At 64.6% G+C, this 13,096-nt stretch overlaps 2 protein-coding genes across 2 annotated transcripts; both read right to left on the bottom strand.

Annotated features, from left to right (window-relative positions):
• Positions 1-52: 52 nt before the first annotated feature.
• Positions 53-2,934, bottom strand: CHLRE_17g698900v5 (uncharacterized protein). The gene is made up of 3 exons (XM_043071876.1): positions 2,389-2,934; positions 975-1,572; positions 53-898 (listed from the first exon to the last, which is right to left on the bottom strand). The coding sequence occupies exons 2-3, from the start codon at positions 1,483-1,485 to the stop codon at positions 837-839; spliced, it is 573 nt and encodes a 190-aa protein (XP_042914335.1). The 5' UTR covers positions 1,486-1,572; positions 2,389-2,934; the 3' UTR covers positions 53-836.
• Positions 2,935-5,312: 2,378 nt separating this feature from the next.
• Positions 5,313-13,044, bottom strand: CHLRE_17g698850v5 (uncharacterized protein). Its single transcript, XM_043071875.1, has 13 exons — positions 12,797-13,044; positions 12,087-12,496; positions 11,451-11,668; positions 10,682-11,058; positions 10,431-10,485; positions 9,971-10,152; positions 9,603-9,696; positions 9,314-9,373; positions 8,766-9,072; positions 8,427-8,562; positions 8,005-8,163; positions 7,396-7,626; positions 5,313-7,072 (listed from the first exon to the last, which is right to left on the bottom strand). The coding sequence occupies exons 1-13, from the start codon at positions 12,818-12,820 to the stop codon at positions 6,455-6,457; spliced, it is 2,871 nt and encodes a 956-aa protein (XP_042914334.1). The 5' UTR covers positions 12,821-13,044; the 3' UTR covers positions 5,313-6,454.
• Positions 13,045-13,096: the final 52 nt, after the last annotated feature.

Here is a 13,096-nt window from a genome sequence, read left to right as displayed (position 1 = left end):
GAACTGGAGGGCACTGTACTTTCCGGCCCCGAAGGGCCGACGGCCACACGGAGAGGTAGTAACGAAAATTCACAAGCTGCCAGTTCCTTAAGAGAGCTACTCATCCCGGTTACGCAAGAGTGGCAGTTCGTGCGGCTTGGTTTTGGGTGCTGCGAACACCGCTTTTGTCAGCTCAGCGGATGGTTTTCGCACATTGGCCCAGTACTGGCTAAGGGGTTAAAGGCAACATACGTGCTGATGGATTACCTGATGACAAGGTCCCCCGCAAGGCTCCCTTGAAGACTGCAAGTATTCCGCTAGCGTGGCCACGTGCGGACCACGCTGTCGCAACACCTTGATTGACACGCGCCGGGTTCTTGGTTGGCAGCAGCGGTCACCCGTGCAAATTTAGTTACCGCGCGCCTAAACCCAAGTTATTGATGATGCTCTAAGAAACTAAATGCAACCAGCGCCAGCTGGCGCCAGAGAAGTTGTGAGCGTCGCTCCTTCCTCAAAGCTGTACCGCCTGTACGTAAGTTGGGGCATCACCCATCACCCCCAGCCGTTGTACGGCAGGGGAGATCCGAGGTATACTGGCGGCCCTTGCCCTCCTTCCCTCCCTGGCCTCAATGTGCCCATACAGCGCCCTCCACGGGTGCGACATGCGCCCAGACCCTTCATATTGATGCGCATTTCGCCGCACCGCACTTCCTGCTGGCTCAGGACATTTCTCCTGCACTTCCAGGGATGGGTCGAGTCTCTGTGCATCACATGCGGAAATGTTCCGCACGCAGCTCAGACAAGTGTTCCCCGGTCACGGGAAAAGGGGCTGAGCCCCTCAACAGCCTGAGGCCGAATTACCTCATCGCCCGGACATAGCCGGGGTCGGTTTCCACAGGCACATAGCCAAACCAGGTGCCTAGCAATCGCGTTGCCAAAGCACGCAGAGCCAACCACAGCGGGCGGGCGCGGCAGCGACACGGACATGGGCTCGCCATGCGGGTTGAAGCCCGCCGCCAGCATGTGCCCGGGCCGGCTGGCGCCGCCGCCCAGCGTCAGCAGCACGCAGTTGGCGACGGGGTCGGGGTTGGAGCCGCTCCAGTCGGGCTCGCCGCCGCCGTAGGGCGAGTGCCGGGCCACCTCGCGCTCGGGCGCGGTGATGGAGGCGGGGCAGATGAGGGAGCGGTAGCCGCGCCGCACCGCCGCCAGCGCCGCCAGCAGCTGCGGCACGCCGGGGCGCGACAGGTTGGCTGCGGCCAGCCAGGCACCACGGCAAGCGTAAAGGCGCTGTCGGCCGTACTCCAGTGCCGCCACAGCAGCCAAGAACACGGTGTCCCACACCGCCTGCGATAGCCCTGGTGGCGCATGGGCCAACCACAACTGGTGCCGTGCGATGTCCACATTCGCATGTTCCCGCAACACATCATGCAGAGCCTCCGCCACTACACAGTCCCAGAAGTGGTGACCCCTAGCCCCAGCAGTCATCTGACGCCCATCCGCGGCCATCCGTGGACGCTGGTCATCTTCCTGCAGGTGCGATGCGGCACTGCCTCGCGAGTGTGGCGTTGCGGTGTGTCTGTGTGGTGCTATCGCCTGGCCGGGCGCCCGGAGCGTGAGGCATGCGCATCAGCAAACTTCCAGCCAGCCAGCAACTCGTCGGTACAGTAACTCCGGCGTTCGACCGGCCGCGTACTCCTGCCCTGCCGTTGCATATTGTTTGTCATCTGCTGGGTTCTGGGAATCAGCTGCACCCTACGGGACTTTACCAACCTGCCTTGACACTGTCCCATTCACACGCCCATCCGCGGCCAATGCCGCAAGCATCCCAAAGCCCGTGACTCCATTGACTGCCAGGCGCCAGAGCGGTTCCTTGTATCGCGGGTCCCACACCAGAGCCCACAGCCGTGCCAGGGCCCCGCGCAGTGCATGAATCGCCTCCGCCGGCGGCGCGGCGCCGCTGTAGGCCTCTTGGATGCAAGCCAAGTGACGCATGCGTAGCGCTTCAAATGCAGGCGCGAGCTGAAGCTGGATGCCTGCTTCACCGTGAGGGTCAGCACTTCAGCCGCGCCGTGCCGCCACCCTACAGTAGGCTCTCCGCAATTAGCAGCCTGCCTGGGGGGCAGGAGGCGCGGAGGCCGCGCCGCCAGGTGCATGCAGTATGGCCGACGCCGCCACCCGCCACGCCGCCGGCACACGGGCCAGCAGCACGGAGCGTTGGGCAGCCGCATCCGGGCCAGACTGCAGCTCCGGCGGCACGCGCGCCGTATCCGTAATGCGCAGGGTGGGGCGCAGTACGGACTGCTCATGTTTGCATAGTGCAGCGCACCGGAGCAGCCCGATGAAGAACAGCGCAGCAACTGCCAAATACCTGCAGTGCATATGCAAGTTGCATTACTGTACTTTCCTCACCGGAACCGCAAAGCTTGCTCTGAGCACCGCTAAAATGGTCAAACGCGTGCGCGACTCTGCTACCATTGGGTCTGAAATTGACGACGTCACAAAACAGATAAAAGATGTCGAAGCGCAACTGCGCCACGCAGAAGCCGCAATGGAGAAGGCAACGCGGACCAGGAACGCGGCCAGGGCGAAGCTTCGCGAAATAGCCGAGAAGCTGAAGCGCCCAGATCTCCGCGAGCAGGAGAGGGTGGCGCTGGCTGAGGAGCAGCAGTCGTGCGTTATGGACTTGACAGCTGCCGAGCAGGACCTGGAGCGGCTGAGCACGAAGGAAGAGCACTTGCACAAGAAGGAGGGCACCTGCGCAAGGAGAAGGAGCACGTGCGCAAGCAGGAGGAGCAGCTGCGCAAGGAGAAGCAGCAGCAGGACGGTGAGCGTTGCGGTGTTGCACCACCACAATCGATGCACTGACCTTGCGTTCTTGTTGGTATTGAGGCCTGATGGGCGTTTTTGCCGAGCTTCAACGGTTAGAGTACGTTGCTGCAGCTGAACGTGTCCGACTGACCGACCAACCGACAACTGATAACCGAGGCGTATTGGGGTTGTGTCCCAAGCCTCCCGCAGTGCACCGCGTTTCCGCGCGTCGCATTTACACACTCTGACATGCACCCCGTAATCTCCACGTGTTCCCCGACCGCTCCCATGTCGTGCAGCGGCGGCGGCGGCTGGACTGGCAGAAGCCGGTGAGTTCAAATTCTGGCCTAGGGCCTGGATTACCGGCGGTCGGGCCTTAGCACCAGCCCTAGCATCCCTTGAGCTACCGCGAAGAGCGCGGCTGCGTAGGCTTGCAGTCGTGGGCACAGCTGCGCGGGTTCCGAAGGCGACCAGTTGCCCGTCCAACAAATGAGTGTCCCAAAGCGGGTTGGGGTTGTTGGGGTTGATGTTTGCCCGCGGCGCTGTTAACCGGCCGGATGGGCCTGAGCACCAGCCCTAGCTATCACGAAGAGCGCCAAGTAGGCTGGCCATCCCCGGGATCTGCCTCTGCCGCTGGGTATTGGGGAGAGTAAGCGTGGCAGCAGGCGGTGAGTTGGTGGTGGTGCGACATGGTTTCGTGCAATGCAGGCCGGCAACCGTGGCCGGCAACCCAGGAAAGTCATGCCTGTGTAGCTCTATGTTTGTCTTCACCGACTCCTGTGACCCTGCCCATTCGCTCAGCATACGTGCGCGCCCCAAGCAATCATCTGCATCGAAATTGCGTGTGAAATCGCATTACCGTAATGCTCCTGCTCACCCCTTCACTCATGCTGCAGGCGCTGCCACTCAGAGCACAGCCCCTCTTCTGGACCCGCATGGTGCGTCACTTCCGGGGCTAAACAGGGCAAAAGCATTGGAGCAGACCCTAAAGAGTTTCTGTGTGCTTGCGTGATTGCTGATGCAGGTGATGGCAGCTTGCTTTGGGTGCTGTTCGGGCACTTCGCTGAAGCAGCGCATCACCATGTGGCCGACAGGAGCATGTTCGTGGCGCCTTGCAGACCCCGTCGTCGCACCAGCACCAGGACTGGAGGACCGTGCCCACCTTGACTGTGAGCGGTTGTTGTGCAGCGGCACGAGGAGGCCGATCACTATTGATAAAGGTTGTGCGGGGTTCCAGCCAAGCCTTCATCATGACAAGCTTCACCCACTCATCACAACATATGCGGACATGGGCCTGATCGTTTCTGGCGTCGTTTTCCGTGTGGTGGGGCCCCTGACAAAGGCTTCGCTGGAACCCCGCACAACCTTTGCGGCTGGAAAACAACGCAATAAACAATCAAGCCTATGTCCGCACATGTTGCGATGAGTAGGTGGAGCTTGTCATGATGAAGGCTTGGCTGGAACCCTGCTGCACAACCTTTGCAATAATGAACGGCCTCCTCACATCGCTGCACAACAGCTGCTCACAGTCAAGATGGATGCTTCTGCTTGCTGCCCCATTCATCCTTCTCGTATTGGGCTTTGAATGGGGCGCAGTGTACTCGGTGCGACTGTGGCAAATGACGTTTCTCATGTGGGTTGGCGGTTGCAGTAAGGGGCGTGGCTAGGCACAGGTCGTGCAAAGGTGCTTTAGATGAACGATCATCGCAGTTTGGTTGTAGCGAGCCTCCCTTTACATTGGCACAATCCACGACTGGACGACAGCAAGTTGATCTAGAGAGGTGAGGCAAGAAGGTGCGGTTGCGGGCTTCTACTTTCAGACTAGTGTCTCTATTCCCTCCCCTGACGCTGACTTGCGGATCTTGGAGGCTGGGGCTGCGCTGTCCCATATTTGTCAGTATCTGCGAGTACCGTTCATGTCGGACTGTGGGTGACAGCATGTATGGCGCATCTCTCCTGCGTTTGTGCTGGTATTTTGACGATGCAGAAGCTCCTGGCGGAGCGGTATGCAAGCGTGTACATTATTGACGAGTACCTAACATCCCAGGTAAGAATGTGCGCCTATGATACTATAATTTACAACTGGCATGCAAGCGTTAATTGGGTGTTTGCAAAATGACGATGACCGGGTGTGCCTCTTACAAACAGGTGTGCTACAAATGTGGCACCAGGACGCCACACAAGAGCTCGCATGCGTATGCTCGTCTGCCAAGACTGCAGAACGGTCTGGTAAGTCTGCAGGTTTGAGCGGGTGCAGGTGTGGGCGGGTGCACATAACATAGCATCCGTGTCCCTGTTGTCCCCTGCGAAACAGGCACCGCGACATGAACGCTGCGGCGAACATCCGTGTCATCACCACGTGTGTGGAGGACGGCACGCCATGGCCAGCTGCGCTGGGCAGGCCGCCCAAGCGGCGCAGCTGGATTAGTGGCAGTGGCGTCTGGCTTAGGATGGCGGGTGATGCATGCGTGTGTGCGGCAGCGTGTGCGTGCTGCAGAGTTTGGAGGACAGGTTGATGCCAGTGCTCGTATCTTGTAGATGCCCTCAGGCACCCGGCATCTACACATGCATAGATGACCCTGACCGCGGCATCTACACTCAAGCCCCAAAGCCCCCCAAAACGTCTACGCTTCCCCCATTTTTGCGCCAAAACCGGCCAAAACGTCTACACCTGCGTAGATGCGCGGCACCCACACCCAAAAAATTTTCTCCGCCTTCGGCGGATTTTGGGCACATTTCTACAGTGTAGATGGAAGATACGAGCACTGGTTGATGCTGTCTTCCCCAGCTATCCGCTAGCAATCCGGCCTAGGTCCGTTGGCTTAGGGCGCTAGATGGGTTGTGATGGGAGATCCTGTCTCAGCGCGAGCCTCAATACACCATCCTGAGTGGTCGTCTGTTCTAGGCGCAAACTCAACACACTGCTCCGGCGTGTGGGACGCCGCGTTGGCAAGAGCCACGGATGGCCCGAGTACCGTGCGGGCATGTCGCACCCGTGGAGGGCACTGTAAAACACGAGCAAAGTCACCAAGTAATTGCAGTTCATCAGCACGTTCGACCACAGCTTCACCCCACCCATGCCCCCACCCGCCACCCGCTTTTATCCACATGGCCCATGCAACCTGACCTTGCCACTCTCCATACTCCATGCTTTGATCATTGCCACATATTCAATCACAACCTCTGCAGTCTCTCGTACAAGCCTTCGCATTCACAGTAAACCCCTTCGCACCTCTGAGCCCAAGAATGACAAGCAGTTCAGGGCCGTCCTGCCCACGTGTGGTCTGCAATCTTAAAGCTCAATTCCTGCTTATTGCACATCTTCATAGGCGGTTGATGCGCCCACGCACTAACAAACACTGATGCAACAATACAACAACACCTGGCCCTGGCCGCATTTGGCAACCGCTAGCACGACAGAAACCCCTCGCCAACAAGTGGTGCATCTTCGCACCCACTCACACGTTGCTTGTTGCCTGTGTCACTGGCGCGTCTACTACACCACAACGTATGCAAACCCGCCCTTCTCTTTCATTGTTCTTGCGCCACTGCCATCCGTAGCACTGCTTGCACAGGCCCCGGCCGAAGTGCTTTGGGAGCACAGCCCTGTAGTCGAGGTCTTACTCGCACTCGCATATACGTCAACGTAAACACAACATTACAGCGCTCAGTGCTTCCGGGCCGCCGCCGCCGCGGGCGACAAGCCGTAGCCAGGCGCAGCCGCCGCTGCCACCGGCCCGCCCACCGCCGCCGCGCTGCCGGCCTGCGGCACGGCATCCAGCAGCACCGAGCCAAACGGCCCCAGCGTGTACTGCGCCTGCTCCGACGGCGGCAGCACCGCGCCCAGGCTGGCGCCGCCGGCGGTCGCCGTGGGCACGGGCCGCGACGTGTCCACCAGCAGCCGCCACACGGCGCCGGCGGGCGGGCGCGGCAGCGACACGGACATGGGCTCGCCATGCGGGTTGAAGCCCGCCGCCAGCATGTGCCCGGGCCGGCTGGCGCCGCCGCCCAGCGTCAGCAGCACGCAGTTGGCGACGGGGTCGGGGTTGGAGCCGCTCCAGTCGGGCTCGCCGCCGCCGTAGGGCGAGTGCCAGGCCACCTCGCGCTCAGGCGCGGTGATGGAGGCGGGGCAGATGAGGGAGCGGTAGCCGCGCCGCACCGCCGCCAGCGCCGCCAGCAGCTGCGGCACGCCGGGGCGCGACAGGTTGGCTGCGGCCAGCAGCGGCTGGCCGGCGGACACGAACTGCGCCACCAGCAGCGAGCGAGCCAGCGCGTCGCCACGCATCTGCGGGTTTGTTTGGGCCAGCAGGCACCGCCATGTCAGGACGAGAGGAACGCGGTCCCGAGTGCAGGCTGACGGTGTGGGAGGAGTTCGCACGGCCCTGCACGACCGGGCGTGCACGCAGCCCGACCTGCAGTCAGCGCTACGCCAGACACCGAACCTCGCGCCGCCGCTCAAACAACCTCCAAGCCCCGCGACCAGGTCTCCAACCAGCCCTCAGCCCATCCTTCCTAAACCCGGACCTGGACCCGCCGCCTTCCTCCTTCCGCCCACCCCAAATTCGCCGCGTCCTTCCCATCCCAACGTCCCCGCAGGCCCGCACCCACCGCGTTCTCGCTGTCGATCACGCCGCCCAGCGGCACGTCGCCCAGCGGCGCCACTGCGTTGAGGCCGAAGCCCGCGCGCCGCCCCGCCGCCAGACCGCCCGGCAGGCCCGCGTCCCAGCGCGGCGCGAACAAGTCGGCACTGCCCGTGAGGCGGGTGGCCACTGCCGACAGCATGCCGCGCTGGCAGCCCACCAGGTAGGAGCACAGGTCGGCGGCGTAGCGGTCGTTGACCTGGGCGTGCGGCGTGAGTGAGCGCACGTGGTTGTGGGTGTGGTCATGGCGGTCATGGCGGTAGTGGTTGTGGTCATGTGGCTATGGTGGTGATGGTGGGGACGGTGGTGGTGGTGGGGCTACTCCGGTTACGCGGGGCGCGGCAAAGCCCGGGCCCACATATGTGCAGCGGTAGTCATGCCGGCTGTAGGTGAAGGCGCCTGCACTCGCCCGCTACTCCTGGCCCCGGGCCCCTACGTCGCCCACCATCCGCACCGTCGCCCCGCTGCCCTGCCTCCTACTTTTACCCCCCCCCCCGCCCGCCGCCCTCCCGCCTCACCCCCCCGGCACTTCACTTCATATTTGATACACACCATCCCATGGATGGCTACCCCCCACCTGCTGCCACACGCCCCAGTGCGGGAAGCCGCGCTCAGCCAGCCGCGGCAGCAGCGCGGGGTTGGACACGGCCGCCACCAGCTTGAGGCCGCGCAGCACGGGGTCGCCGGCAATGTCCTCGGCCAGCGGCGGCGCGTCCAGCACACTGCCGAACTTGTCCTGCAGGTGGGGGTGGGGGTGGGTGGCGGTTGGGGTGGCGGTTGGGGTGGCGGTTGGGGTGAGCGGTGGGGTGAGCGGTGGCTAGCCGGCACAGGGGCGGGATTAACCCGCGCCATTGGTGCCGGTGACGTGAGTGCAGTGCTGTGTGCCCCTCTCTCCCCGCCCCGTACACCAACCCCGCACCCGCCCAACCGCCCCGCCCGCCCGACCATCCAGGCGCCTCCTCCCTAACTCCCTGGCGCTCTGGCCTCCGGCCTGCTTGCCTGCGTGAGGTTCTCGGCGTTGAGGAAGCAGAAGCCCTCCACGCGGTACTCGGACGCCCAGTGCCGCAGCGCGCTCAGCACCAGCTGCCGCACCACCGGATGGCCGCAGTTGAGCACCGGCGCCTCCAGCCCGTCCCTTAAGAGGTGGGGCGAGAGAGAGAGGCGGCGCAGGTGGGAAACAGGTGGGAAACAGGTGGGGGCGAGGTGGGGGAACAGCGGGGAGCATTCCAGTGTTTTACATGTGTGAACATGGGCCCCGCGCTTGGTGGTCCCCCCGTGTGTGTGTGTGTGTGTGTGCCCGTGCCCCGGCCTGACCTGTAGTACACGCCCCCGTCTCACCTGTAGTACACGGCGTGGTCGAGGCCGCGCAGCCCCTGCAGCCGGCCCGCGCCCGCGTCGCCGCCCTCCGCCGTCACGCAGAACTCCACCTGCAGCAGCACCTCCAGCCCCGCCTGGTGCAGGCCGCGGATGACGGCCTTGAGCTCCGCCGCCGCCGCCAGCGGGCCGCCCACCGCGAAGGCCGGGTCAGGCGCCAGCAACGCCAGCGGCGAGCGGCCGGCGGCGGGCGAGGGGCCGGGCGCGGACAGGCACACCGGGCTCAGCAGCACCGTGGTGGCGCCGGCGGCCTTCAGCGAGTCGAGGCGGTCTGTGCGGGGCCGGCGGGCAGGGTGTGGGAGGGGTGAAGATGTCAGCCAAAATGGAACCAAACCCGATGCAAAAGAGCGAGGAGAACTGCGGTGGCCTGTGCGTTGGCAACGGAGGGGGAGACGGGGGTTGGACATGTGGGCTGGGTGGCAGGGCGTCGCAGGAGCTCTGCCAGGAGCCCAGCCCGGGCACACCCGGCCACAGATGTGTACGCGCGCATGCGGCCGAGTACACGTACGTACCCAGGATGCCCAGGTATTTGCCGCGGTGCTCGGGCGGCACAGCGGCCTCTGCGTCACGGCCTGCGCGGCGCAGACCAGGCACACGACGGGGGGTAAGTCGCATGCCCGCCGAGGGGAAACTGCAAGTTACACACACGGCGCCCCGCACGTCCTCCACATCCACACTGCCTTGCATCCCTTTCCCCCACCACGGCTTCCCTCTACCCGCGCTCCCCACCTACGCCATCCCTCGCTCTCCCTGCCTCCTTCCCTCCACCCCTCCGCCGCCCCTCGCGCCTGCCTCACCCACCCGTGGTGAACCGCGCCACATCCACCTCCACCACCACGCTCTCCTCCAGCGCGCGCACACGGCTCTGGCCGCCACGCACCGCCTGGTGGCAGCCCTGTGCGTATGGAGCGGCGGCGGTGGTGGTGCCGTGTGGGGGTGGCGAGGTGCGTATTTGTGGTTTTGCCGTGCTTGACGTACACCAAACACGGCTGCAAGGCTGCAAGGCGCTGTCGGGGCGGCCCTTTGCTTACGGTCCATCCGCCCCGCCGCTCCCATGTACAAGCATCCTGATCGCACCCAAGCCACACACACACACACACACACACACACACACACATACGCACTCCCGCATACTTGCGCTCATGCGCGCACCCCCCCCCCCCCCGCACCTGCCAGTCGAAGGGCGCGTGCACGAACGCCGCCAGGCTGCCCAGCAGCACCGGCTCGCCCGCGTCCAGCGAGGGCGCCATGCGCGGCGCGGCCTTGTGCGCGCCCGGCGGCAGCAGCACCGGCACGGCGCGCGTGGCGTGCGGGTCCATCAGCATGAAGCCGGGGTGGAAGCGGTTGCCGTCTGCGGGGCAGCAGGCAGGGGCGGGATGGGGATGGTGGGGAAAGTGTGTGTATGTGTGCTGCGTCAGACACACTTACGCACGACTGCTCGCGACAGAAGTCCTCCCTCCCTGCGCCCCGATTGCATGCGCTTCCCTGGGTGTACCCTTGCGCTACCCAGCGGAGGTGGGGCCGTCCTGCCGGGCGCCCGCGCGCCGCATCCCCCCCCCCCCCGCGCCCACACTCTCATACGCCGCCCGGCGCTCACTCCTACTCCTGCGCCGCCCGGCGCTCACTCACTCTGCCACAGGATCTCGCCGTCCGCCCGCCAGGCCCAACACAGCGTCTCCAGGTCCTGCGGCAGGAGGGACGAGGGACGAGCGCAGAGCGCCAATGCCGTGAGCGCCGCACCGTACGTGGCTGTTGCTGCGCCAGAAACCCAGTACGCACGTAAGGAGCCAGCCCGCCCAAAACGTCAGCGACAGCGCGTGCGCGGTACCCGCGCGGCTGCCGCCCTCTCCCCTTCCCTTCCCTTCCCTCCCTCGCCGCACCTTGAGCCCGTGCACGCACACGTGCCACACGTCGCCGGTGCGGTTGGTGAGCGGGTCCAACACCACCTCCAGCACGCTCTGCGCCACCAGCGGCCCTCCGGCGCCGCCCTCCGGCTCCGCGCCCTCCAGCCGCACCAGGCACAGCTGCAGGCTGGAGGCGTGGCGGCTGAACACCGCGAAGTTCACGGCGCAGGTGGTCTCTCGCGGGTCGCTGCCGCCGCCGTGGTGGCCGTTGAAGCCGTTGAAGCCGCCGTTGCTGGGGCCGGGCGGCGACACCGCCACCACCGAGGCGCCCAGCGGCTGGGGCGAGCCGGCGCTCATGCCCACCGGCACCGCAAAGTGCGGGGCGCGGACGGGCACGTCGTACTTGTCCGTGGCTGCGAGGGCGAGTCGCGACGTGCGGGTTGCACGTTGATGCTCATGGGTGCGCGTGTCCGAGCTGTTTTACTCTCCCTCTATGCGCACATGCGTGGCTACCAGTCCCTGCGGATGTGACTGGCCCACGCGAGCTACCCCGCCAGGTCGCGAGCCTACCTTCCGCCTCACCCCCAGCCCGCCATCCCCAGGTGGATGAGCCTCCTCCACCCTGCCCCTAGCCCATGCCCCGCAACCAAACCGCCAGAACCCAGCCTCCAGGCCCCACCTTCCCAGCCCCCACGACCCAGCTAGACCACCCAGATCCCCGCCCAGCCCCACCACAACCCTGCCTCCCCCCCTCCCCAACCTCAGGCCCCGCCTCCCTGCCGCCTCCCGCCTCGCCCCCACCCACCCGGCTGGTACAGCGAGAAGGCCAGGTGCAGCGGCGCCAACTTGGCCGGCACCTCGAACCGCAGCACCCAGGCGCCCTCGCCGCCGGGGCCGGCGCGGCCGTCCCAGGCCATGGGCGTGCGCATGGCGCCGGCGCCGCCCTGCTCCAGTCTGGTGCTGTCGGGCGGCACGGCCTCCTTGGGGTGGTGCCACTTGGTGCCGCTGGCGCGGTACATGCCCCTGGTGAGGTGAGGAGGGGTGGGTTACATGCATGATGAATTAAGAAGTGAAGGCGTAGCCAGGTACAGTAGCATAGTAGACGCGTTGTTACCGATGTCCGTGGGGTGGGGAGGAGGTAGGAGGCGGGAGGCGGTGCGGAGTGGGGAATGCATAACGCCCCAGGTCTGGTGTGTCGTACCGAATCATCCTGAGCACCTGCCTAGACCCGGATGCTGGCCATCTTCCCCACCATCTTACTCACACAAGTTCGCTGGTGGGTTGTTATCACAACCACACATACAGAGAGACACAAACAAGCGCGCGCGCACGCTGCATTGTCCTGCGTACCTCCTTCCTTGCGCTCACTCATCCGCTTGCCCTGCGCCAATGACAGACCCCCGTGCCGCCAGCCCCCACACGGTGACTAGCACCCACCCACCAATGCAGCTGCAGCTCGGAAGGCGCGGCGTGCGGCGCGTTGGCATACGACGCCGTCACGCGCACGATGACCTTGCCGTCACGCGCCTCGCACGTGGCATCCACTACCGCGCCGGCCTTGCTGTGGCGGCGGTAGCGGGTGAGGCTGGTGTCCACAGCGCCGCGCTCCAGCGTGGCCGTTGCGCTGGCCTGCGGCACCCAGGAGGGAAGCTGCGAGAAGCCGGCGCGACCCATCGCGGGATGGGAGCTGGACAGGATGGAGGGCTGGCGGGGAGCACCAGGGGTGGCGAGGGGCGAGGGGCTGGGGGCTGCCGGCAAGTGGGGGACCGAGACCGGGTGGGCGAGGCTGGAGCAGACGGCGTGCCGCGGCGCAACACCCTTGCGCGGCCCGCGTATAAAACGCGCGGGCGCCTGCGCAGAGCGTGAATACACCAGTGTAGCAGTATAAGTGGCGCAGCGGTTCAGGGGATCGCGCGGCGCGCGCGCGAGTGAAGCCTAGATACTTTTGACGGCAGCCATCAGGGATGTATCTGTGCTTCTGTCGGCGCGCCCGCGCGCCCACATCATGCGTTGGTGGTCCGCTGAAGCCGGGTTAAAGCTACACTGCATCCACAATTGGCCTACTACGGCGACAGAGCGACACCCGCGCGCGAGCACCGCATGCAGGTGGACTGTCGGAAGACCTGCCCAAGTTGCCGGCGCTGTCCTTACCTGGACGTGTCCTTGTATCATCATGTGGACAGAAGCTCGTATATGCCCTTAATTACTTCAGCGCTACAGTCCAAGCGAACTCGCGACTTTTACCTTGCGCGCTTAGCAAGTTCACCCCGATCTAGGTAGGATTCTTGACCAGTAAGTTGGCTGCAGTCTAGAGCTAACGGTATCTCGTGCACTCGGCAGACTGAATGTGCCGGATGGTCGCGGCAATAGCAAAGAGGGAGACCGTAGTGCCTTTCCTAAAGGATCACAGGCATGAACTTGTTTCAGGTATGCCAGAACTTAGCAGCACGG

The sequence above is a fragment of the Chlamydomonas reinhardtii genome, chromosome 17 (assembly GCF_000002595.2).
Source record: "Chlamydomonas reinhardtii strain CC-503 cw92 mt+ chromosome 17, whole genome shotgun sequence".
NCBI classification, from domain to species: Eukaryota; Viridiplantae; Chlorophyta; class Chlorophyceae; order Chlamydomonadales; family Chlamydomonadaceae; genus Chlamydomonas; species Chlamydomonas reinhardtii.
The sequence above is the reverse complement of the archived record's forward strand: the minus strand, read 5'-3'. Positions and strand labels throughout refer to the sequence as shown.